Source organism: Plectropomus leopardus, chromosome 2 (assembly GCF_026936395.1).
Source record: "Plectropomus leopardus strain MGB_pleo_1.0 chromosome 2, ASM2693639v1, whole genome shotgun sequence".
Classification (NCBI taxonomy): domain Eukaryota; kingdom Metazoa; phylum Chordata; class Actinopteri; order Perciformes; family Serranidae; genus Plectropomus; species Plectropomus leopardus.
The window spans coordinates 28,657,219-28,681,722 of NC_142177.1; the positions used below are offsets into that span (position 1 = coordinate 28,657,219).

A 24,504-nucleotide genomic window follows, 5' to 3' on the forward strand; every position below is an offset into this window, starting at 1 on the left:
AAACACACAGATTTAGAGCTGCTCAAAGTCACAACTTTCTCTCTTTAAGGATGCCAGCCATCTGTGCTTAAACTAGCTGCAAATAATAATTACATGCATTGTTTAAGTTGACAATTATTTTCTGGTTGGGGATACAAAATGTCATCCACAATTAATGAAATCGCTGGTTTCCTATCTGACAGACAGCTCAAAACAAATATACACTTTTTTACTGTTGTACGAAAGTAAGACAACCTAAAATATTTACATTCAGGAAGCTAGAACCAGCGTGTTTTGACATTTTTGCTTAAAAATGAGCTCTGGAACCTCTAAACTACCTACAATTGTTTGGTAATACCATATATTTCATCATCCTTTTGTCCTACCTTTAGAAAAGACCACAGTCTTTCAGGTTGTTCTTAATAATGACATCAGTGACAGCGTCAAAAACAAACTGCACGTTCTTGGTGTCAGTGGCACACGTGAAATGGGTGTAGATCTCCTTTGTGTCCTTTTTCTTGTTCAGGTCCTCAAACTTGGTCTGAATATAACTTGCTGCTTCATCAAACTTGTTGGCTCCTGGGAAAGAGACAGTTTGGAAAGACGAGGGAGTGTTTTGTTATTAAGATGACGTATTACATTTTCTCATGCTGTGATTTGTTAGGATGTGATTCGTGTTTGTTAGCTGAAACTGTCCCGACTGCAGCCACCGCAGCATGTCTGCAGTCATACTGAAACGTTTAACCATTAAAGCGCTTTACCTGTGTATTCTGGGAAGCAGATGGTAAGGGGGCTGCGAGTAATTTTCTCCTCAAAGAGATCCTTTTTGTTGAGGAAGAGGATGATGGAAGTCTCCGTGAACCACTTGTTGTTGCAGATTGAGTCAAATAGCTTCATGCTCTCATGCATTCGGTTCTAAAGAGAAGCAAAGTTAGTCATGGATTAAAGGGAAATTTCTTTATTTTTCAGTCGGGACCATATTTTCCCATATTTTTAATATGTCTAAGTGACAAATGGAGACAACAATTTTTCAAATTATTCCAGTATTAAGAGAGAGGGCTACAGCCATCAACGTCAAAACCGGCTGCAATGTAACAACTTGGGGCATTTTGCACACCGTCAACATACGTCCACTAAAAGTGTGTGTTTTTGCCTCTGACAGACTTAGATAGTTAATATAAGTTCCCTATTGAGATAGCCTTTTTGTTAAAGGGTAAGGTCCTTTTTGAACCATTAAACCATAAACCATTAAATCCCATTTAATTTATTATCATAAAACACACAATAATACTCATAAAGCCATCTTGGTTTATCTTTCCACTGTTAACTGTTGGATTAGGTGATGGTGATTTGGGGGCTGTTTCTGGTTAAACAAAAAGGATCTTACTCTTTAACAAAAATGTCTATCTTTGTAGGATATTTTCCATTATGTTGTTTGGCACTTAACAATAACAATCTGAGCCTGTCAGTGAAAAAAAATGCACTTTTAGTGGACGTACATTGAGAATGCACAAAATGACCTGTGTGGTTACGCTGCAGCTTGTTTCACGGCTGCCGGCTGCGTTCTTGCTCAATACTGGACTAATTCCAAAAACCTACCTTCTCAATATACATTAGAAATAAAACATTGGAAAATAGGATCTAGGCACAGAAATACCAACATTTCCCTTGAAGGCCTCTACTGAAGCACACCAACATATCAGAGCTGCCACCAGGGGACAATGTTGTTTAATATTTAAAATGGGAGGAATAACCATTGCAGAGGAGGTTCTTCAAAGCATCTTTCAGCCAAGTCTCTCCTGAACACTTTAAACAGTTCAAGAAATTAGGTCAAATGGATCAAATCACTTGAAAAATTTGCTTTTACTGCATAATTACACTCCATTGGTTTAACTATAAATGGACCACTGAACCAGTTTCACTACCTGGACCTTGCTATTATCAAGCTATAAAAAAGGAGGGAGGGGGGATATGTGTAACGCTCTACAATCTAAACTACCTCATACTGAAAATGAGCCAAATTGCAGATTTATGAAGCTCGTAAAGTTAAGTCATCCATGAAGAAGGTTTTTTTTTCCCCTTACCATCTCCTCATCCTCGGCCAGCACCAGGTCATAAGCGCTCAGTGCAACGCAAAAAATAATGGCTGTGACTCCTTCAAAACAGTGAATCCACTTCTTTCTCTCCGAGCGCTGGCCTCCCACATCAAACATTCTGCACAGGGGATGAAGTAAAGGAGATACATTATGCGTGTGTAGAGGGGAAGGAGGTCACAATGAAAGACAGTAAGGTGAAGCAGATAGAGAGCCGGGTACTGAAGAGACATTTCAGGAAGGATATCGGTGAGGAAGGTAGGAAATAGAAAGTTAGTGACACTCCATCCCTGGATGTACATTAAGTTTTCATGAGACTGCTTTGAGAACAGAAGTGATGAGGAGGTGGAGAGATGTCTGTCAGATATCTGATAAAAGACTGCAGGCATCAATGCTGGGCTATGAGAGCAAGAAACGACTGTAGGAGATGAACAAGACATTTAAAAAATGAACAATATAGTTGAAAGCATTCTTCTTCAAAACATCACGATACATGTAATGGACTCAGACCTTTGCTGTCTACCATGCTGCCTGTTAAAAAGTACCTTATTACTACCTCCTCCACCATCGCCTCATTTGTTGTTGTGTGAAGTGTTTGACTCTGCACTCTAATGCCACCTCATGGCTGTATCTATGCTATCATGAAGAACGCATGGAAGTATGAGGGCATTGACAAATACATCATCTGAAATAGACCTAGATCTGTATTTGTACATAAATAGAGTATAAATGCACCCAGATACTTACACGCAGCTCAGATGGAAAAGCTCCACTTCAGCGATATAGTAACGTGACACAAAAGACACTTTGAAATCCAACTTGAGCAGCCTGATAATCTGGACTGAGATGCATCAATATAAATCCAGTTAGAATCTTATTTCAAATCACCGCAAAATGTGGCTTGGATCCGATCTGCAAAAATTACATTTTGAAGAAGAACATTGCCATAACATGAATAAGCATTCAAAGAAACTGCAAACTCCCCGTGGTGCACAGTATACATTAAAAAATAAATAAACTAAAAATAGTCACAAAGTAAAGACAAGGCACTAATGGTTATGAAGGCACAATAATAAGTAATACAGTATTAAGGGGGACAGTGTGGTAGTGTGGTGTGGCTCTTAATCAATCACACATGATTGCATAATGATTGATTCAACTGCACAACAGCACTTGGGTAAAAAGCTTTTTTGCTGTACAGACTTTCTTAAGTCAATCTGCATACATTCTAGATATGCCAAAATCTGATTCGGGCCGTGAGTCTGAACAAGGCCTTAGAGGTGAGAACAAAAACCCTTCATATGGCTGAAGCAACGACATCAAGGAGAGCTGCCATATTTTGATGATACACAGGGCAAATGTGAGGTGTCACAAGAAGCATCATTTCGACAGATCTAAATTGAGCCATTGTCAAAAGCTGACACCACTTTGTTTCTACAAGCATTTCCTTTCTGTACTTATTATGGCAAACAGGACAGACTTATAAAAACGTGACTTTCTTCTTATTGATTGCCTTCATGTATTATTCAGGCCAAATATTGAGGCAGTGACAGAAGGTAAATATCAAAGAGTTTATCAGGAAACAGGTCACACAAGAGCCATGACGTGACGTAGCTGCTGTTATCAACCAGATCTATTTAGCTGCTTTAAAAAGTGTTGGGTATTTCATATACATATCAATACCTAAAATAAAGAAAAAGAGCAGAGATACAGTTTTTTCACTATTACATGACATACTTTATGCAGAATACAACACTCGGAATGTATATGTCTTGTTATAAAATGTTTAAACACTGTATATGTCTCACGCATCCTCTATCAAGAGATATACCTATACATCCATTAATATCCCACACTCGAGTGCTCAGGCTGGGTCAGAGTATATTTTATGTAAGACCTACAGCGCCATGTGAGACACACTCAAATGTTAGCACTGTATAAAGCTCTGGTGGTATTGAGCGAGAGCAGGGTGGGCAGAATCTAATTTATTTACTCAGCTCACAGTGAAATCATGATAATTAAGCTTTTAATTGCTGGTATAATTTAGCTTATGCGTAGCTGAGTTGCACATTTCAAGCCAGGAGGGTCAGTCGCCCCTTGATGCTATTAATGTTGAGAATAAAGTCTAGCAATTTGTTTAGGAGGAGGCTGGTAAGGTGATGTCACTGCTCACACTGACAGATCCTGATGCAATATCAAAGAAACGTATGATGACGGACCTGCTTATACTTTAACATCAAGGCTGATCTCCCAAAATAGCCACAAGGACATTTGATTCAGTATCGGTCATGTTTCTTGTGCTGGGTGGCTAACAAGACAAACTGACATCTGGCAGTATTTTTATGTATCACCAAATAAGACTGCAAGCATGCATCAGAGATGAGTGAACATCAGGGGGTCACATTACCAGTCAGGTTACTGGAGGTCAAATACACCTTCTCACTGCAGGTGAATTGCTGAAAGTTCCCTGGACTCTCACATTGGTCGCAAATGGCTAAAGCGACTGTTTTGGTGAAAGGGAGACAGGGTGAGAATGGAGATAGCAGTGTTTTTTTAAATTTCTTGTTCATTTATTACTATTTTTTATTTGTTTTTTTGTTTCTGAAGTATCTGATGTCCCTTAAAACAGATATCAGATCAGTGCTATATGGCCTTACTTGAAGTGCAGTTCCTTAAAAGTGAAGTGAGTCTCCACGATGCCAGTGGTCTTAACCCGAGTTCGCAGCACATCCTGCTGGGTGGGGATATAATCTGCTTTAGCTATCCTCTCCAGGTCGTTCAGGTAACTGTGAGAGAGACAGACAGAGAGAAAGAGAGACAGATAAGACAGACAGAGATTTCAGCATGATTTGCAGCCTGCATGGAAAAGAAAGAAAAAACAGGCTGCGCACACGCACACGCACACACACACACAAATCTGATGCATTAACATCAGACTAAACACACTGCATTTTACCGAACTGCCTTGAACTGTAATGAACTTGAGCAATTTAGTGAACATTCAGCAGTGAGTCATATTCTGCTGCATTCAATTACAGACAGTTAAACTTTACTTGATAGCTTTCATTAGCCTTTTTAAAAGGCTTTTAAGGGATTATGCAAAGGCCTTGTAATAATTAAGTTATGACCAAATGCATTATGTAGAATAGACACAAATACATGGGTTCTTCCCCAAACTGCAGCTCCAAACAGTTTTACTTAAACCTGGAGTAACTGATTTTGTTTTAACTTTGTAAGGGGATTGGAAACAAGTTGTGGAAAACTAGATGTATTTCATAAGATCTGTATACGATATGGCAAATTTGAAAGCTGAGGAGAGCTGCAGATTGAGGTGGTCGTTTTTAGAAAAATATCAATTAGCCGCTTTAGCCCCACCAGAATGCATTTACTTTTTAAGTCACTATGGCTGCATGCTTGGACATCTACATGAACCAGGACCAGGTGCCTCTACAGTAAAATACAACAGGCAAAGAAAGCAACTTTGTCTTTAAGGGACCGGCTCAACCTACAACATGGTAAAACCAGCAATACCACCAGCATAGTACAACTCAGTACATTGACATGATGTTAGAAAAAGTCAAATTATTACAGCATTATTATGATAGTATGACTTTTTTCAACATTTTAAATGTTGACTTTTTGGACCATTTCTTCCACATTCTATATTATTATAGTCTTCAAAATGCAATACTATGACTTTTTTAACATTTGGAACAATTAATTTTTCAACCATTTTTCCACATGCTATAGTATGGCATTCTGCAACATACTATGCTATGACTTTTTCAACATTTTAAACGTTGACTTTTTGGACTGTTCTTTTGAAATTCTACACCAAAAACGTCTTCAAAATGCTATACTGTTACTTTTTTGACATTTACAATGATGAATTCCTAGCCCTCGCCCTGACCCCAAACGCTACTCCTACTATAGTTAGCCATTTTTCAACATTTTAAACGTTGACTTTTTGGACTGTTCTTTTGAAATTCTACACCAAAAACTTCTTCAAAATGCTGTACCATAAGTTTTATCGGCATCTGCAACAATGTCTTTTTTGACTGTTTTTACCGCATGCTATAGTATGGCATTTTTCAACGTAGTTCAGTATGACTTTTTTCAGCATTCTAATTGTTGACTCTTTGGATTTGGACTGTTTCTTCCATATTCTATATTATAATAGAATTTCCGGCTGACGTTACACTGCCCACCCGCACTGCTGGCTGAATTAATTTAACCCAGGAAATTTTTCAGATAACTTCTTCTTTTGTAGTGTTTGGCACATCCACTAAGATATTTTGATTTACCACATAGTGGTGATATACATATGTTTGAGTATCATGAGTGTATACGCTGAATTGGTTTTAAAGCATATTTCCCCCAGGGTTGTTGATGTCGGGCTTTCACAATGGCTCATTGCAGGCACATATTGTATATTGGCTCTGGGGATGTAAGAATGACTGTTGTCTTGCATGCAGCCCATTCACATTATCATTTCTATATTCTGGCCTTAGCTCAAACTCACCATGGCACGTGTCACACACACACACACACAAGACACTCTAGGTAATAATCCACACATCAACACTGCATTACTATTCACAGAATACTAACACAGTACATCAAAATTGTTGGTACTGTTTACACTACTGCCTTTCTCTCTGCTGCACTCTTTACAAACCACTGACATATATATATAGGTAAATGTACTTGGTTAACTGCTGCTGCTCAACAGTACATAACATTTCTTAAGAAACTATTATGCTGGAGTTAAATATTATCCACTGCATAGCTAATGTCCTAGTCTACTGCTGCATATCTGTTGGTTTAGCGGTGTTATGATTTATCCATGCCAGTCAAAAATTTATTACATCTCCTGCAACAGTAAGACCTGGTGTAAGGCTCTCTATCTAATGCAGATTTTTGGGAGGGAAAGTTTTATTGTCACTCTCCAATCTCCAATCTGTGCTTTGCTTAGTGTAGCTTGTGGGAAGTGAGATGAGGTTAGAGCATGGATGACTAATATCAACTCTGCACATACTCTGTATTCACATAAAAAATCCCCATGTGAAATGGCTGACTGAAATGTCTGAGACCGCTGGGATTATCGCTAGACCCACTCGTACTATGTACTATCCTTGGCGGGAGGATTTCTATGGCAACTTGCATATTCTCTACTGATTTGCTCCCACTTAGTGAATTTGATATACTAGTGAAAAAATAATGTGTATGTATTCAGCAGTGGAATGTAACTAAGTACATTTACTCAAGTAGTGTACTTAAGAACAAATTTGAGGTACATGTACTTGAGTATTTTCCTCTAATTTCACTTTATACTTTTACTCCTCTACATTTCAGAGAACAATATTGTACTTTTTTTAAAAATACATTTATCTGAATGCTTAAATCATGGTACAGATTAAGAGTTTTGCATTAAAAAAGGAAGAGTTCATATTATATATTATATTGTTAGAAATTAAATTACTAAAACAGTTTATACAAGTGCAGCTGAAATGATTAGTTAATTAATCAGTCGGTTGACAGAATATTAATTGGCAATTATTTTGATCAACATTTAAATCTTTTTCTAATATTTAAGAATTATTATCTTGAGTTTTCTGGGTGTTTGGTGTTTTATGTTTTTTTGTATAATTTTGGGTTTTGTTTGTATGTTTTTTTTTACATGGGATTTTGGATTACTGCAGGAAATAAGATCTGTGGCAAATACGTTTATGATACTTGCACATTTTGTTCAGCAAAATGGTCTTAAAATAAATGAACTCCACTTCATGATTTTCTTAAGTGTAAATGAAATCGGCAGAAGTAAAGAGCTAGCATTAGACGATAAACAAACTACACCACTTTCACTCATTTTAGACCTTATTTTAGGCTATTAAAAAAATACAATGCTTACTCATTTCTGGGTTTTAGGACTCGTTCCTGCACCACTCTATTTCAATTAATTAATTTATCTCTGTCTCAACATCTTCCTGATCAAAAACATGGGAGGTGTGTGTTGAGCCAACAGTCTGCTGAAGCTCCGCATCACAGTAAACGTTAAGCCTGTCCACTTTTTTAGTGGTTCAATGAAATACTAAGGATTTAATCTAAAATCCTCTTGTGACTGTACACTGCTTAAATATTGTGTTTCACTGGGAAATACCTCACAATACAGAAGTTAAGGATGCTTACTTTCATTTCACTGAGACTTAAAAGTTGACTTGTCTCCTAACAGTAAAATAATGGGTCTTTAGCTACTTGCAATGGGTAGTACCCAAAAATGTTGAATGGAACATTACAAAGGGTCGAAGCAACACAGACATACGTACACACAATTCACACAAAGTAAGAAGACAGTGGGTTGTCTCCTTCTTTCAGTCTATCAGGTTGGCTGCATTTCTTTCACTTTCGCTCTCTTTCAGTTCTCCATTCACAACTCTTCTCAATCTCCCTCTGTCCCTTTTTGTCTTTTCTCTGTTTTCTGACAGACTGTTGGTCAGTAGGGGAGTGCGGAGGCATCTTCACCATGCTTGACACAACCTGCTCCACTTACACAAGCATTGCATCATCGTCCAAGGCCAGCTGGGAGCTGTAGTGGCCCAGCCAACCTTCGCTTCACAGACAAAAAGAGCTATAAACCCAGCATTACTCTTGTACTTGTATCATAATAATTAATGAATGAACAAAACCTGGCAGACTTACCGAAGTCAATAAAAAGCATAATAAATTATTAAACTTTTTTTTCCTGTCTCAACACAACAGCAATTAAAAATACTTACTTCATATAATTTACTTTATATAACACTGCCACAACATTTATCAACTTATTAAAAAAAAGACAAAAAAACAAAAACAAAAGTGTCACTTGGGAGATTTATCATCACGACTATCAACTCAGAGTTTACTTGGAGGCTAATGCAATGTTTTCATCCCTCAGGACAAACTATTCAGTTCTATGCATATTAGGTTACAATATTAAAGAATCAAACCCAGAGAGGCAGAAAAAAAATCACTAAATGGAAGTTATTGGACTATCTTTCCAGTCTCTGTAGCTCCCCAGGGAAGTTAAAGACACTTTTTCAATACAGCGCGTATGAGAGAGGCTGACAGGAGTGCACCATTAGATCCATCACAATCCCAACAGAACAGCACCCCCAAACACAGGATTATTAAACAGCTTTAAGATTTAATCACAAAACCATGAACCAAATACAAACACCCAGACCTTTGTCACTGTCACTTTTTTGCCTCTGTTATCTTTTAAAAAATAACCTTTAGATGCACTGTTTCTGTTGAGACACTATTTTCTCATATGAATAACAAACAGAATGCAGGATGACAAACGGAGCACATTTGGCAGGTAGCTGTGAGGTTTCCTGCTTGGCCACATTTACATTTATAGTGGTGAAACACAAAAGCGTCCGGCGAAAGCAGGAGTAGAGTGCTTAAGGATAAATGTACAAGTAAAGGAGGATATGCGGGGACAATGTTGATAACAACAGCCTGAATGTTTACCAGTCGCAACAATGTTGAAACGGCTGTTATTGTTTTCACCTCATGCGCCTGTGTGTGTCTGTGTCTGTGTGTGTGTGTGTGTGTGTGTGTGTGTGTGTGTGTGTGTGTGTGTGTGTGTGATGGTGAAATGTGTTCCTGGTGCCACCTATTCTAGAGGAAACTACCACTGAAGCTGTTGAGAACATTGTCAGGTGTTGTAAATGTAGTCATCAGACTTTACAGGTTAGTGGTTGAGATCAAAACGAAGGCAAAGTTGGAAGATGGTAGGAAATAGGAAAGGGACCAATGCCCCCCCAACTATATGCCCCTAGCTCACAAAACTTTACAGGTGTGTAGTTTAGATCAAAGTTAATGCCCAGATTGCAGATAAGTGTGGTCTGAGCAAAGGGGCCAGAAGTTGAAGGGTAGAAAGTAGGAAAGACACCCTCAGATCACACCACTGTGTCCAACATTCACTTTAAGGCAGGTCTGTCAAACATATGGCCCCTGGGTAAGAACCGGCCCACCATGCGTTGGAGGGATAAGGGTGCTAGAGCCAGAACTGGTGCGGGAGGAGTTGTGTTTTAGGTTTTGTTTAGTTTTTTTGGATAACGTTGCTAAGTGTGAGATTTTAAATAAGTCATTAATACCAGAGCCCGACCAATATGATCTCAGACTAATTATGAAGTTAATACTACTAAATTGCGAGAAAAATGTCTTTATTCTTTGATTTTTTGGGTTGCTGGAGATAAAAATATAATAGATAATCCCTGACGATGATTGGTACAATTCAGTTACGGACATTTCTGACTATAAACAGACACAAAAATCAAGCATATTTATTGTATAACTTTGGAAATTTTCCAAAGTAAAAGCCCCAAATGTCTATACTACAAATCTGAAAATCGAGGCCCTATGAAAAAAACATTGCTCCATGAAGTAGTTGATTTCAGATCTGATTTCTCATCTCATCTCAAACTACAGCCAAACTGAAACTCAAGCATTTTTAGTGTATCAAAGTTTGTTAAACTGTAAAATACCTGATGATTTTACTGGCCCAGCCCACCTGGCATCAAATTGTGCTGGATGTGGACCCCAACTTAAAATGAATTTGACATCCCTGCTTTAATAGATAGATTGTTGCATCACAAGTTCTAGTACAAAAGCCGGCACGTTATTTTTTATAAAAAAACAAACATATTTAAATCCTACGTGGCGTCACAGTTTAAAATATAAATAAATTCACACTCACTACGCTGCAGAGTCGTTGAGTTGGTACTCTCGCGACCGTGCGAAGCAACTCTGTATGCCGCTGTCAGCCCACAATCGCCTGATCACGTTGGACAGATCATCAGGAAAGATGCCCTGTTCCTCAGCAGCAGCAGACAGGGCGAAGAGCTGCTGGGCATCATCCTGCAGGGGGCGATAAGGACAAAGTCACAATATGAGCATCACTGCTAAAAAATACATGAAAACTGTTACATCATCTGTATCTACTGTACAGACTTGTGTATGGATTGAAGCAACAATAATACATAATTTAAGGATAGTTTTTCTTAATGGAACAGACACATGCCCATATGTACACTGACAGGGTTTGAAAAAATTATTTTGTCTAACACAAACTGCGGAAGCCTCATATGAGCTTTGGCTCCACTCTAAAATGCATTTCTGCAGTGACTTTTGATCATGTCCTTTATTTCTCATATTGAAATTTTTCTAAGAAAGAATCTTTTTTACAGCGAGGACACCCAGGACAACTACAGAGACCAACATTTCCGATGAACTTATTGGCTAGTAAATATTATTTTAAAGTCTCACTCAAGACACTTTTTAAATGACAATACTAATAGTGTGTTTAACATGATTTTCCCATATAAAAGTGAAAAAAAGAAAAGGGGCAGGGTGCAGATCTATTCTGCCTCTCTCACTGAGAAATTTGTTTCGCTATGGCTTTCTGCTTTCTCCAGTGCTGTTCACACAAGATTGATTGGTGAAAGGGCAGCGCACATCAAGACTGCTGCCGTTAGTATCAGAGGAAACCTTGGAGAGAATTGCTTTTGATTCGTCATGTAAATTTTGCCCTGTGTACATTTGAATCTCATATTTTGGGAAAGTGCACACACAGTACCCCCTTCAGTAGATGAATGCGAAAACACCTCTCCAGTGACAAACTTCGCAGAGACAAAAGTCAGTTTAGTTTTTTTTTTTTTTTTTTAATTTTCAGTTCAGCTCTTTACTCTGAAAATGAAAAATAAAATGGGAAAATAAAAACATAAGTTAGAGAACAACACCAGAATACCCATCAGGCATATTCAGTAAGCAATGCAAGTATTTCATGTCCCCTACCTCCAAACGTTTTGGGGACATTAACCTAAGGAGAAGGACTTTAAGGCTATCTTGAAAAGATCTATTTAAATCTATCTAAATTTATCTATCTATCTATCTATCTATCTATCTATCTATCTATCTATCTATCTGCCTATCTATCTATCTATCTATCACTAAAACCTATAATAATCCAAGCCAATACATGACTCAGGTAACAGCATGCAGGGATGCAAAAACAGAGTGTGGTTTGATTTCCTGCTGTTTTCCACCATGTTTGTTTCTCTCAATTCTCCATCTTCCTTTTGGCATAAAATGACCAATCCTCTCTGAGCTTTATTCAAAATAAGTGAAATAATACAATAAAACAGTGATTAATCACTGGTCAGTATCTGGCTGCTGGATAAACTGTTTCTCTGTGTACAAGAATTATGAATATGTATGTAGTCTTCTCTGAAATAAAGGAATACTTCACAATGAATACATTTCACAATGTTTACTGTGTGTATTTGTCACATTTGAGGGAAAACGAGTATCCATCTCAACCTGCTTCTCTGTCAGGCAGCAAATACATCCTCGCTCCTTTTGTGGGTAGCTGTGATTTTATATTTTTAATGGTTTTTATTCAGCCAACTGACGTTTATTTACCTTGTTATTTGTGAGCATCAATCACCACTTCTGTATTGTGAGGACGATAACAGTTAAGTTTACAGAGTTTTTGTGCATTCAAATGTTTGAAAAAGACAAATAGTCTTGTTTTATTCTAGAGTTTTTTTTTGTTGCAGTGAGTATGACTGTTGAAATTACACACCACCAACAAAAGAGATGCTTTTTTAAAGCTCATCAATTGGATCCTAAGTGATTTATATAGCAGTAAATTTCTGGGACTGTAATATATTTGTTAGAAGTCTTTCTCCTCCATAAACCAAACTAAACAGCAAATAGCGTGGATAACGTGCACATTTTGATTTCGTTGCACATGCACAATCTGCATGTGTGTACTACAATGCTGTAGTGTGTAAGTATGGGCAGGCTAGAACACTAATTGCCATGTGTGGGAGTCTGTGAGAGTATCGTCACGTACATGCAGCCATTTGAAAAGATCTGTCAGAGGGGGGAAAAAAAATCTATTTATCTCGCTCTAATGACCACAGCAGAGTCCTCAATCCTTTATGACAGCCTCACTTACAGCACACATACGCTGCCAAAGCACACTGACACACACTCCTCCACAGGAACGACTTCAGCCACTGTTAGACCTCACTGACAGCTTGTTCATAGGCCGATAGCGTTCTCAGAGTGCAGCAGACTGCATCTCAGCCCGAAGCTGTGACTTGTTGATGTTGATGGTGGCATGTGTTTTCATGTGTGTGCAGGGTGTGTCTGTCGCTCTGTATGTTTTGTATTTAATGAATGCACTGATGCAGTTCTGTGTATGTGCGTTGATTAAAGCTGTACTTCAATATTATAAATTCTTGTTATTAAGCTTTCAATCTAGGCTATAAAATGTCAAAAATAATCACAAATGGCAAATGGCCACATAGGAAACAACCGAAAGTCCCAAAATCCCAAAGACATTACATGTATAATCATACGAAGGTTAAAAAAAAAAGGTTCCTCATGTTGGAGAAACTGAAATCACTGATTTTTTACTGATGCAAATGAATTGGTTGCTAAGGGCCTGACCCCATTAGTTTCTAATGCTATGCCTGTCAATCTTTCTGTTTGCATGAGGCAAACAGTTTACAATGGTACTGATGTAAAATTGTAGATTTCCACTTGACATTCTTAGTACAGTAATTTTTTGAAACAGTGGGTCCTTGATTTCAGACATTTGACAAACAAAAGCAAGCAGATTTGATCAGTAGCTAGCTAATGAAGCTCCATGTTGTTAGCTCCATGATGTGGTTGAAAACACACTTTCTGACTGACTTTTTAATGTTTCCAGCTGATTCATAAAAAAAAATGCATCAGGGGGGTTTTACAATCTGTACAACAAACAACACCCTCTGATCTTGGACCCTCACAGCAAATAAGAAAGAAAAAAAACTCCCAAAAGCTCATTTAACAGGCAAAATATGGATGAAAAGCATCTGAGGAGAGATGCATCTCCCTCTCCCCTTTATGTCGTAGAAAAAAACGTGAAAGTCTCTTGAGCTTGCGTTAACCACAGACCTTACTACAAGCATCTAACCAAAAAACCATTCAAAAAACCCATAGACTTTAAGACGAGAGAACCAGGAGTGCTAAAATGGACTCATTTCTGCACCACTCCATAAGAATTGGAAATAACACTTGATTATAGGCAGCAGGAGTTAGCCAGACAAGCTGACATTTGCATCTTATGATATAGCAAATAAAAACACAGTTAAATCCAATTCACACACCTTTACTCCAATAATTTTGTTTCTGAAAGGCAGAAAGGAAAGGAACCATCCTCCAGACTTACTTACTGAATTCCAAATGAAAACCGCCTCAACAAGTGGATATATTCAGATCTTGACAGGCCTGACGTGCTTTGTTAGATCTGCTAAGCTATGATTTGACAATTACTGTTTGGGGGAGGCGTTTAACTAAAGCTCGGGGCAACAGTCGGCAGTCCGCCAACGTTGTGCCAATTTTGAGCGCCCTCTGCACTCATCGCCGAGGTGTGTCCTGCACTGTTGGCCCTCGTCAACCCTCAGCGGCTTTTTTTTGGCCGATTGACTATGTTGAATCAACAGCGGCTGTGGAGCCTGCCGCTGAATGAAATCACCCTGACTGGCAGTTCAGCTCAGTGCACAATAAGACAAACTGAAATGAAAAATGAAAACAAACAGCTAAAGTGGCTAACTAGCTTTGCTGACTGACTGGTGGTCTTCCTTTCCTATTTTAAATGCCTATTACAGATGGCCGCTGTCTGCTGGTATGGACACAGGTGCAGAACACACGCCGTTGGTTTGGTGTGTTCCTGTGCAACTATTTGTCCGAGACGCTACAATGTGAGGATGAGTCAGCAGGGGGCTTTCATCAACACTGATTCTCAAATGACGGTCGGCCCTTGGTCGGTGTCCGGCTGTTGGTGTGTGTCTATCGCCCTAGTTTTTGCGATGTGTCCCTTACTGTTGGAACTAGCCTGCTTTTTTTCTGGCTTACTCAGCATGCTGAATAGGCAATGGAGCCCATCAGTGAATGAAATCCTTCCGATTGGCTGTTCGATGCATGACAAGAAAAGAGCAAGTGCAACTTTTTGTTTGAGACACAGGCGACCTTAAGTGACATAAGGCAACACAACAGTTGGCCTTCGTCACCACTAATTCTTTGATATTGGTTTGTCTTGGCCTTCGGTCCAAACAAAAAGCAGAAACAGACATGCAAAGAAGTTATAAAATGATGAATCACAGTTGTTTAAAAAGCAGAAACCAGACAATTCTTGCCCACCTGTAAGGTCTTCCTTTCACAGGTGGTAGCCTTCAAAACAATGAATTCATTTGTGTCATTGCTGAGGCCGCAGAGAGCACCTGGCAAACTAAATGTTCTGTTAAAATGTGTTGTGCCAGTGCTTCAGAATAAATCCAATACCCAAAGCAGCCCTCAGTGGAGCTGCGGCTGCTGGTATTACGCACACTTGCAGCCTCTTCTCTCTCTGTATATTGCCACTTTTAGGAGAGAGCAGATCAAAGATGGAGGAGGTGAAGCCTGTCGAAGACAAGGACAGTTTTCCCTGCAGGATCCAGAGATGGATCAGAGAAGCATTACACTGTGTTCTAGTTTCTAGTATCAGCGGCAATTCTTACAGCTGAGAAAAAGGGCTGAACAGGTGAATGTTGGAAATCACATGATCAAGCATTCAGTTTGGCACAGCTTTATTGACTGAACAAGAATTGCCGAGAGGAGGCGTGATTTGAGAAACAAACCTGTTTTCCCAGAGGTATCGCAGTCTTGAAATAATCTTGGTTCACTGGGTTATACTGGAATACAGATACGCGAGGGAGTAAAACGCTTGTATCAGAGATAATGGGCAGGGTTTGCAGCTGAGTTTTGCTTTCATTATTATTTTGAGACGGAAAGAAAAGTGAAAGGGACACAGTGTTTTGTAGAAACAAAGGCAAAGTCTTCTGGGCAAGTATTAGTCTTAAGGACTGCAGCGGCTTTGCAACTACAAGATGCTGTTGATAAAACAGGCTTTGTTTTGTTGTGGCCTGAGGGAGATCCTGATCTGTCCACAGTTAGTGAGGCCAGTTGAATTCTGCCTTCTTGCACAATGACAATTTTTTTCAGGCTGCTATGTTATAAATGCTATGTTATAAAAATGCATTGTGTTTTTGAGTGTTGAGTGTGTGCTTGTGCGTCTCACCACTCTGCCAGGGTTGCTGTACTCTATCTTGAGACTGGCCATGGCTTTGACAATGGCCATAACAGACTGGATGGTATTACTATAAACCACAGCTCGGTACTGCTTGCATTCATCCTCTGAATACCCATCTTCATGGATGATCCTGAGAATGAAAAATATAAATAATATTTATTAGAGTGCACATCAAAGGATAGGTTTTCATTTTTTTCCCCCATGCCTGTCTTCCGTCTGATTCAAAACACCCTGTAGTGCTGAGGGAAACTGCACTGGTTCATCAATACAAGCAGCCCCATTGACATTAACATTACATGTAGTCATTTGATCCATTGTTAAAATAAAATTATTTATTTTAGCAGCTCTGAAATAAGATTTTTTTTATGGCAAGTGGGTATCCTGCCGTCTTTGCGACATTAAAATTAAGGTTTCAAAGCAGTCACTAATATTTTATTATCAGTGAGAATACTTCAGCGATATACCTTATTACTTCAATCAAAAAAAAGACAGTTCACCCCCAAATCAAAAAATACAAATACCTCTTACCTGTAGTGCTGTTTATCAATCTACATTGTGTTAGTGTGAGATGCCAAAGTTTGGAGATACCGGCAGTAGAGATGTTTGCCTTTTCTCCAATATAATGGAACTAGATGGCACTCGGCTTGTGGTGCTCAAAGTGCAAAGAAAAAACAGTTGGAAAACTCAACAGCAATACCTCTTTTCCAGCTGTTTCATATAGGAACTATTTTCTTCCTACTGAACTACAAACGCCAACTGCATCTCTGTACAGAAGGTGGCGTGCATCTACTGCTAGCTCACCTAGCATCACTGAGCTAGCTTATGTTACATTTCAGCCCGAGGACGACGCCATTAATATTTACATGCTATGCTGTTATAAGCATGAGCCTCTTGTCCATGAGTGGATGCATGCTTATTTCTGCATGGTGATTAAGTTGGCAGGTTTGGTAGAAAGAAAATAGTTCCTACACGAAACTGCTCACAGCAAGGTCTTGAGTAACGAGGTCATGATTTCTAGAAAGAGACATTGTTGTTGAGTTTTTCAAATATTTAAAAAAAAGACCACCACAAGCCAAGTGCCATCTAGTTTTGTTTTATTCAAGCCAAGGCAGACATCTCTGATACCTCTGATACCTCCAACACTCAGAAACTCACATTACAGCAATAAAGATTGATTAATAGCACCACTGATAAGAGGAAAAGATGTATTTTTGATTTTGGGGTGAACTGTTGTTTTAAATTAATTATTAAAGCTTTGCTGTCTGTGTACAATTGCTACCTTATTCACCAAGAAGCATATACTCTACACTCTGCATCACATTTACCATGTCAGCATGCTGTGTAGGGTCGGTGCTGTATAGAAGTGCAGCTAACACACAATGAGACTGCTTAAACTCTGCAGCACCCAGGTGATGCAGTTTCCCGAATTTACCTCTTAAAATATTAGAACTCAGAACATGAGAGTGAGAGAACTAAGAGTCTGTGCTTCCTATCCTGAAATGCAATCCTCCAGACTTATCGGGCTGCAGGGGGAAGTGCAGAGAGAGACGGCCCCACATTAATTCTAAAGCAGACCTGCCAACTGCTTTTAATAGCGTCAATGCAAGTAATACTGTACAGCAATAATGTAGCAAACAAATAGTTTGCCTCATTTTTTCCTATCTTACTATTCTGTAATGTCATGTTTACACAGGATGCATCAATGTGTAATGTTACATAATCAACAAGTGTTTCTGTCTTGTCGGATGATTTATCTGTATGCCTGTACGTGTTAATAACCTGGCTTCAGAAACCGACAGACTGTTCCTGCTCCAAGCTCATAAAAAATGGATTCAGCGCATGGCTAGCCCAGAGGAATGTGAATAATTAAGCCATTTAGGGTCCTGTGTGAGTGTGTGTGTTCTGATTGGCGCACAGGCATTACAATATCTTCTGGACTCACAAAATCTTCATGCTGGTCTTGTGCTATGAGCAGTAAAAGACAATAACAAACAGTAGAGGCTGCAAATGTCCCCTGAAACCACACAGCTGAAAGTCTAATTTATATTATTTAACAATGATGTTGTAAAAGCAAACTATTGAGCTTCAGCGTCTGATTTTATACAGTCATTTCCTGAGTATCTTAGCAAAATGCAGAACATAAGACAAGTGAGGTACAGCAACTTTAACAGTGAGCAGAGAATCATCTACAGCTGAAACATTTTCCTCGCAACAAGGAAAACAGAACAACAGAAACATTAAAGCCACAAGCAGCGATGAGCCGGCCCTCACACCTCCACACACGTCGGGGGTGCGGGCGGGACACAGACTGATGCAGCCTTGTCTTTCTGTAAAAGGGAACACAGCATGCAGCAGTAAAATAGTATTTCCTGTGATGCTGGAGCTGGGGATGTGTCAAGTTGCCTTTCATTTGTGTGTGTGTGAGTGACAGAGGTGTCAAAAAGGGGAGGAGCCAGCCTGTGTTACTTGCTAGGCTGCTTGCGAGCTGTGTGAGAATTGACAGGAGCTCCCAAATAAGCAGTTTGATGTTGTCTTTTCCTTCCTCCCATATCATAGAACAGATTTGTGTGGCTGATGTTAATAAAAGGATATTGGGACTCTGTATCGCAAGTTTGTTCATTGATCAGAGCATGCTTTTTTTCTTTTTGCATACTAAATCTGGTCTTGATTAATTTTAGGCCACTTCCAAAAATGAGATTTGTTCTGGAGAAAAATAATAATTCCTTGCATTCCAAGAGGGTCCTTGCACGGTTCGTGCTCGTGTCCTCACAAGTTGACAGATTAATTTATCTTCCTACATAAAACAAATATTATGATCAGTCGTTTGTGATTACGTAAACCTGTGGCCAGGTTCGGTCAGATTTGGTTTGTGGCAAATAACTGGTCAAGTTTCACAGTGAAAACACTCATTTTGGGATGAAGAACTCATATTTGGGTTAATAGAAAAGACCAAGTATTAAAAAATAAAGTAAGATAAAGTTTGCTTTTGCAACTTACTTCATCTGCTTTACAATGGTGCTCTTCCCAGACTCCCCAGCGCCTGTTGGAACATTAAAAAGATTAGAGTTACAAAAGCAACTTCAAAACCATGTTGTTGTTGTCCTTGTTTGTCTTTGTGTGTGGAATAAAGTTGAACTATGGTTATAGTTTTTAGGCTGTACATCAGTGACCCAGCAATGACTCGGAACTAACATCACATTTTGTTCTTTGGGTTGTCTGGTTTATTTATGTTTCCATTTTTGAGGACATGATGTACAGATATGCATGAAATATTCTGCTATTAGTGTAACGTTGATTTTTCATGCTGATAGAAGAAGGGTGCAGGGAAGAGAGATGGTTTAATAGCTTTTTAAAATTTTAATGCTTCATGATGGTAATACTTTTCCTTGGCTTTGCATGTTTCAATCTATTAAAAAGGTTCAGTGTGTGAGATTACGGGGAATTTGGCATCTCTCAGTGAGGGTGGAAGGGGTGAAACTTCCTTCAGTGTTCACTAGTATGAATAGAAAGGTAAGGCCTTAAAGACAGTTCAGAACTAAAGGGGCAAGAGAAGTCCAGGTTATATTGATTACAATTAAAGAATTAAAGATACATTAAAATAAGCTTGAAGATTTTCCTTCAAATGAATGTCCATTAAGTCACTCCCTCTCACTGAATGAGGTAACACAATGGTGACTGTGCCTACAGCCCACTGATGAAAGCCGTTGCAGTAGAGTTTTTTCAGGGTTAGGGCTGCCCTTTAAAAGTCGACGGCTCGATTTATCAGTCCGAGACCTAGGTCGACTGAGATTGCTGCGCAATGTACTTCTGGGGATGTTTTGGTCCCCAGACTTTGCTGCTCTTGACTTTCATGCCATTCTTTGCAGCTGCAGACATGTAAGTATCAGCAAAGAGGGAGAGAGAGACCAAAGTGAAGAAGTGGTGAATTTACAGCTCACAGCAAGTTAATATGATACAGTCTCTGGCTTTTGTTGATATCTAGTGTGAGCAAAAAATCATTAGCACCGTTAGCTTGTCTACTATATTACATGAATGCTGTTGTCACCCTGACGGTCCTGCAGAGCCCATTCAGACTTTATATGGAAAACAAAACAAATAGTCAAATATTCACACTGTACAGCTAAATCCAATTCGACTGGCATAATTCGGGTTCAGCCCCAGAAAAAACAAAAATCGAAGCATTTGATTACCGAGTTGGACGTCCATACCAAGGAAACGACTGAAGCTTCGAAGCATTTGGGTTGTACCTAATTTGCAGTATTATGAGCTGTGTGTCTGTGACAACATTCATGGGAAAAATCAAAAGCAGCATACAATTAGTGATGCATTTTTCCAACACCTAACAGTGGTTGGCCTGCTAGAGAGGGTAGTCGGGGGGTAACGCAACATACTTGCTCTTCAATTCATTTGTGCGCTAGCGCTGCAATGAATGGTTAGTCTGGGAAGTGAGATCAAAAGAGACTCCTGCATATCACCATAGATGCTGCAAAGGACAACGAAACAGAGATCTTTGAGATTGTAACTTAAATTTAAAAAAATTAAGAACATAAGATCTAAGTGAAAAACTGTTTGACAGAAAGTCATTAGGCACAAAACTTTTTTTTTTTTGTTTCATGGTGAATACACCTACCCTGATGAGCCATTATTATCTTGTTATAATAACTAAGCCCGACTGTTTGGCACTTCCCTCGTGCTGTCAGGACCATGCCACCATGCACTGTCCCTTCACGCCACCTGACCCAACCCTGCCAACAAACATTAGCCCAGCCCAAAGCTGATGGAACAAGTGGGACCAGCAGTGCTGTCAGCTCTTATCATAATCATACACATCCAGCACTTTTTTGAGAGAGAGGGTGGAACACAGGGCAAGGGGAGCGCTGTGAAAGCAATGTCAGGGGCTGTGTTCGCTGTCATATGAGCTGTCACTCATGATTTGCTGCTAGACAGGCACGGTGGCGGAGAGGTAGCTTTTAGCTGGACTATCAGGAGATTAGAGTCCCTATGAACAAAAGTACAACATCCCAGAAGACAAAATTAGATTTAATTGAAAACAAATAACAGAACACATGGTTATTTTTTATTAAGTGCTGATTTTCAAGTTCATTTTTTCTCTTTGATCCTCTTTTATTCCCGACTTATACCTGAGTGAATCCTGAGGCAGAAACTTTTTAATCTTACTTAAAGCTAATGAAGATGAAATTATGTAACCAGGCTGCTGCTTCTATTCATTCGTCATACTATCTCAAGGAACACAATGTTTTATCACATCTTGTTCATCTCGTCTCTTAGACCACCATCTACCTCCATCTGGAACATCCTCTAAGTTTCCTTTTATGAGATAAATATGAATAAGTAACATAAAAAAGAATCACATATTTTAGGGACTTGTATGAAAAGGTCCTAAAAAGGTTGACTGTGAAAAGTGGAATTTAAGTCTCCATGCAGACACACATGCACGAAGGTCACCTTTCTGACTCCAGAATAAACTCATCCATTAATACTTCAAACCCAAAGGGAGGTGAACACTTGTGAGCAGCAGTGAAAGGAAGAGTGCTCCCTCACTCTTCATGCTCAAGGTGTTTTTGGAGAAAGGGCCAGAGTTGTTGCTGCATCAGGGGAAAACTTTTTGAATTGACTTTTGATTTTACAGTATCAGGTCATCAGAGGGCAGTAAACAGTGTTGTATAAACATATTGTTTTTATTCATCTTCAGGGTGGTAGTGATCATAAATCATGATAAAAAAAAAAAATAAACAGAATGAATGATCTCTCTTTCTCTGTTATCATAAAAACACAAACATATAGCAGGGACCTAAATGGCAGGGTTTTTTAAGCCACATACTGATATTTTGGAGTTCAGATAAAAACACATCCACCAATATGTCTTGAACAAAAAAACAATATATAAACATTTTTTGATAAGGGTTAGGATAAGAGTTGTGATCAAGATATGCAAAGAGTGCAGTGGGACAATTTTAACCCAATTGCCAGAACAAATGTTTGCATTCTACATTTCTGCAAATGACGTGGCAGATATGTTAAAACACAAAAAACACTTGGTTATGGTTGTGAATGATCATGTTTTGGCTTAAAATACCTAGTTTGGGGGGGTGGTGGGGGGCACAATCATGGTTGTAAATGCCAGTAATGTCTTGAATGTCTTGTTAAGAAACACACAGTTAAATTGCCATGGAAATGCAACCAATGTCTAAAAAACACCCCAAAACAACCGATTTGCTGGTCTCACTGGTCTGCGAGCCAGCATCTGTCTCGCCAAGTTCTCATGCCATCCACTCACATATAGTATATCAACATTTATGAACATTGATATGATATGCATGAAATGTAAATGTAATGTATCTGTACTTCTGGTGACATGGGTGGACATGGGTGGACACTTTATAGCTGAACAAAACTGAAAGGCATGTTCACAGCTCCATGATTCTGTATTTGGGGACTGGTGATACTTTGAGGTAATACTAAAATTGGTTGCAAACATTATGACAATGCTGTCTGACATCTAGGGAGGTAATAGTGTTTACTACCATCATCTTAGTTTTGCATTTTTGCATACTAACATCTACTTTTTAGCACTAAGCACAAAGCTGAGGGTGATGGGAATGTAAGTTATTTATTTAATCATTAATCAAACAACTGGATGATTAAATGCTGACCTGATGATGGCAATAGATAAAAAGTTAAGGGATCACTGAAGTTGATTAAATTCATCCTGAGGGGAACACAAATGTCCGCACCAGGGCTGGGTATTATCTAGAACCTGATAATTCAATTCAATTTATTTTCTTTGGGTCACGATTTGATTAAATTTTGATTCAATTCACTATTGACCCAGTTGCTTTGATATCGATTCAGTTCTGTGTGGTGATGTCAGAAATACCCAAATAATTCATCAGAATACCTTCTGGTATGTGTTCATTAAAGCGTGCATTATCTGTATTGATATAGTGCAAACTGACATCATAACTTAGTTTACCATTATCTTTATTAAATAATAATTAAAACTAAAATAAATAAAAGAACAGGAAAGTGCACATTTTTGCCTGAGCCGAACTTAACAAAAAGAATAAAGATTTATGCAGGATTTGTTTACCTGCATTTGTGCGTGATCCTCAGCGTTAGCGTTAGCAACAGGTTGCACATCTGCGTGGTGTCGGCTTAAACGGTCACGTAGCTTCGTCTTATAGTTGTAGTGTTTTAACACCGACTCACGAGGCTCACACACGACGTAACTACTATCGACTTCGTGTATCCAAACGTCGGCTTTTAATGTTATCGGCGCTGATTTTGACAAACGGTTATCTCGAGTCACTGTCGCCATTTTAATGAATAAACAACAGCTGTTTGGGGGTCACGCGAGGCCTCTGACAAACGTCAATCACACTCCGGCGGCACTCACACTGCCCCCACAGGAGCGGGGCGTCATTACAACGGAAATAATCGATTTCGGGATTTTAAGAATCGATATTGAATTGGCAAAAAAACATATTGCAATGCATTGATGAATCGATTTATTTACCCAGCTCTAGTCAGCACCAAATTTCATTTCAATCCATCCAACTTTTTTTGAGACATTTAATTCTGAACAAAATGGACTTCATGGTGGCCTCAGGGGAACAGTTAGAGGATTGGCAAGTTATTTGGATTCATCCTCTGGGGACCATGAGTCTTCATAGAGACACATATGGCTGCCCATCAAACATAATTCAGTCTGGAGCGAAAGTGGTGGGCCAACTGAGCAACACTGCCATCCATGGAGCTGGCTGCTACCAAGTTCAAAAAAAAATATTATCAACTATTATGAACTATTTTACATATGTAATGAGGGAACCTTGCATTATGAATTAAATATTCTGTACTGAAGAACTTTCCGCTATTTCTTTCAGTCTATATATTTGCACGCTAAACTTGGCCGGTAAGATTACTGAAATATTAGTCAGGCTTAAAAATATACGAACTGTGGATGTGTGAGAAGTGCTCAGCATAAATTCAAGAGGACGCTACACACTACTGTTAGTAACTACCAGAGTGATGATGAAAAAAATATGCACCTATTTGTCTTCTTCTGAACACATTAGGGAAATGTGTGCCATTCTGCTCCAAGAGAGCAACAGTCTTAAAGTCGGTAAACAGTGTTATCTCTCAAATAATTCATAATAACAAACAGGCAGGACATTAATTTATCCAGATGGGACACCGCCAAACTGCTATCTCATCGTTAATTCAGGTACTGACATGTCTGACAGA

At 38.9% G+C, this 24,504-nt stretch overlaps 1 protein-coding gene across 3 annotated transcripts in view; it reads right to left on the bottom strand.

Moving 5' to 3' along the window:
• gnai2b (guanine nucleotide binding protein (G protein), alpha inhibiting activity polypeptide 2b) overlaps positions 1–24,504 on the bottom strand; it is a 55,728-nt gene that overhangs the window by 1,247 nt on the left and 29,977 nt on the right. For 2 of the 3 annotated variants that reach the window (XM_042507258.2, XM_042507272.2), the window contains exons 2-8: positions 19,237–19,279; positions 16,228–16,369; positions 10,816–10,976; positions 4,730–4,858; positions 2,064–2,193; positions 741–894; positions 366–558 (exon numbers count right to left, since the gene is read on the bottom strand). In XM_042507258.2, the coding sequence (XP_042363192.1) occupies positions 368–558; positions 741–894; positions 2,064–2,193; positions 4,730–4,858; positions 10,816–10,976; positions 16,228–16,369; positions 19,237–19,279 (950 nt within the window). In that variant the 3' untranslated portion in view covers positions 366–367. Of the gene's footprint in view, positions 1–365; positions 559–740; positions 895–2,063; positions 2,194–4,729; positions 4,859–10,815; positions 10,977–16,227; positions 16,370–19,236; positions 19,280–23,350; positions 23,587–24,504 lie in introns of those variants that run through there. The other variant, XM_042507265.2, reaches the window with a different exon arrangement.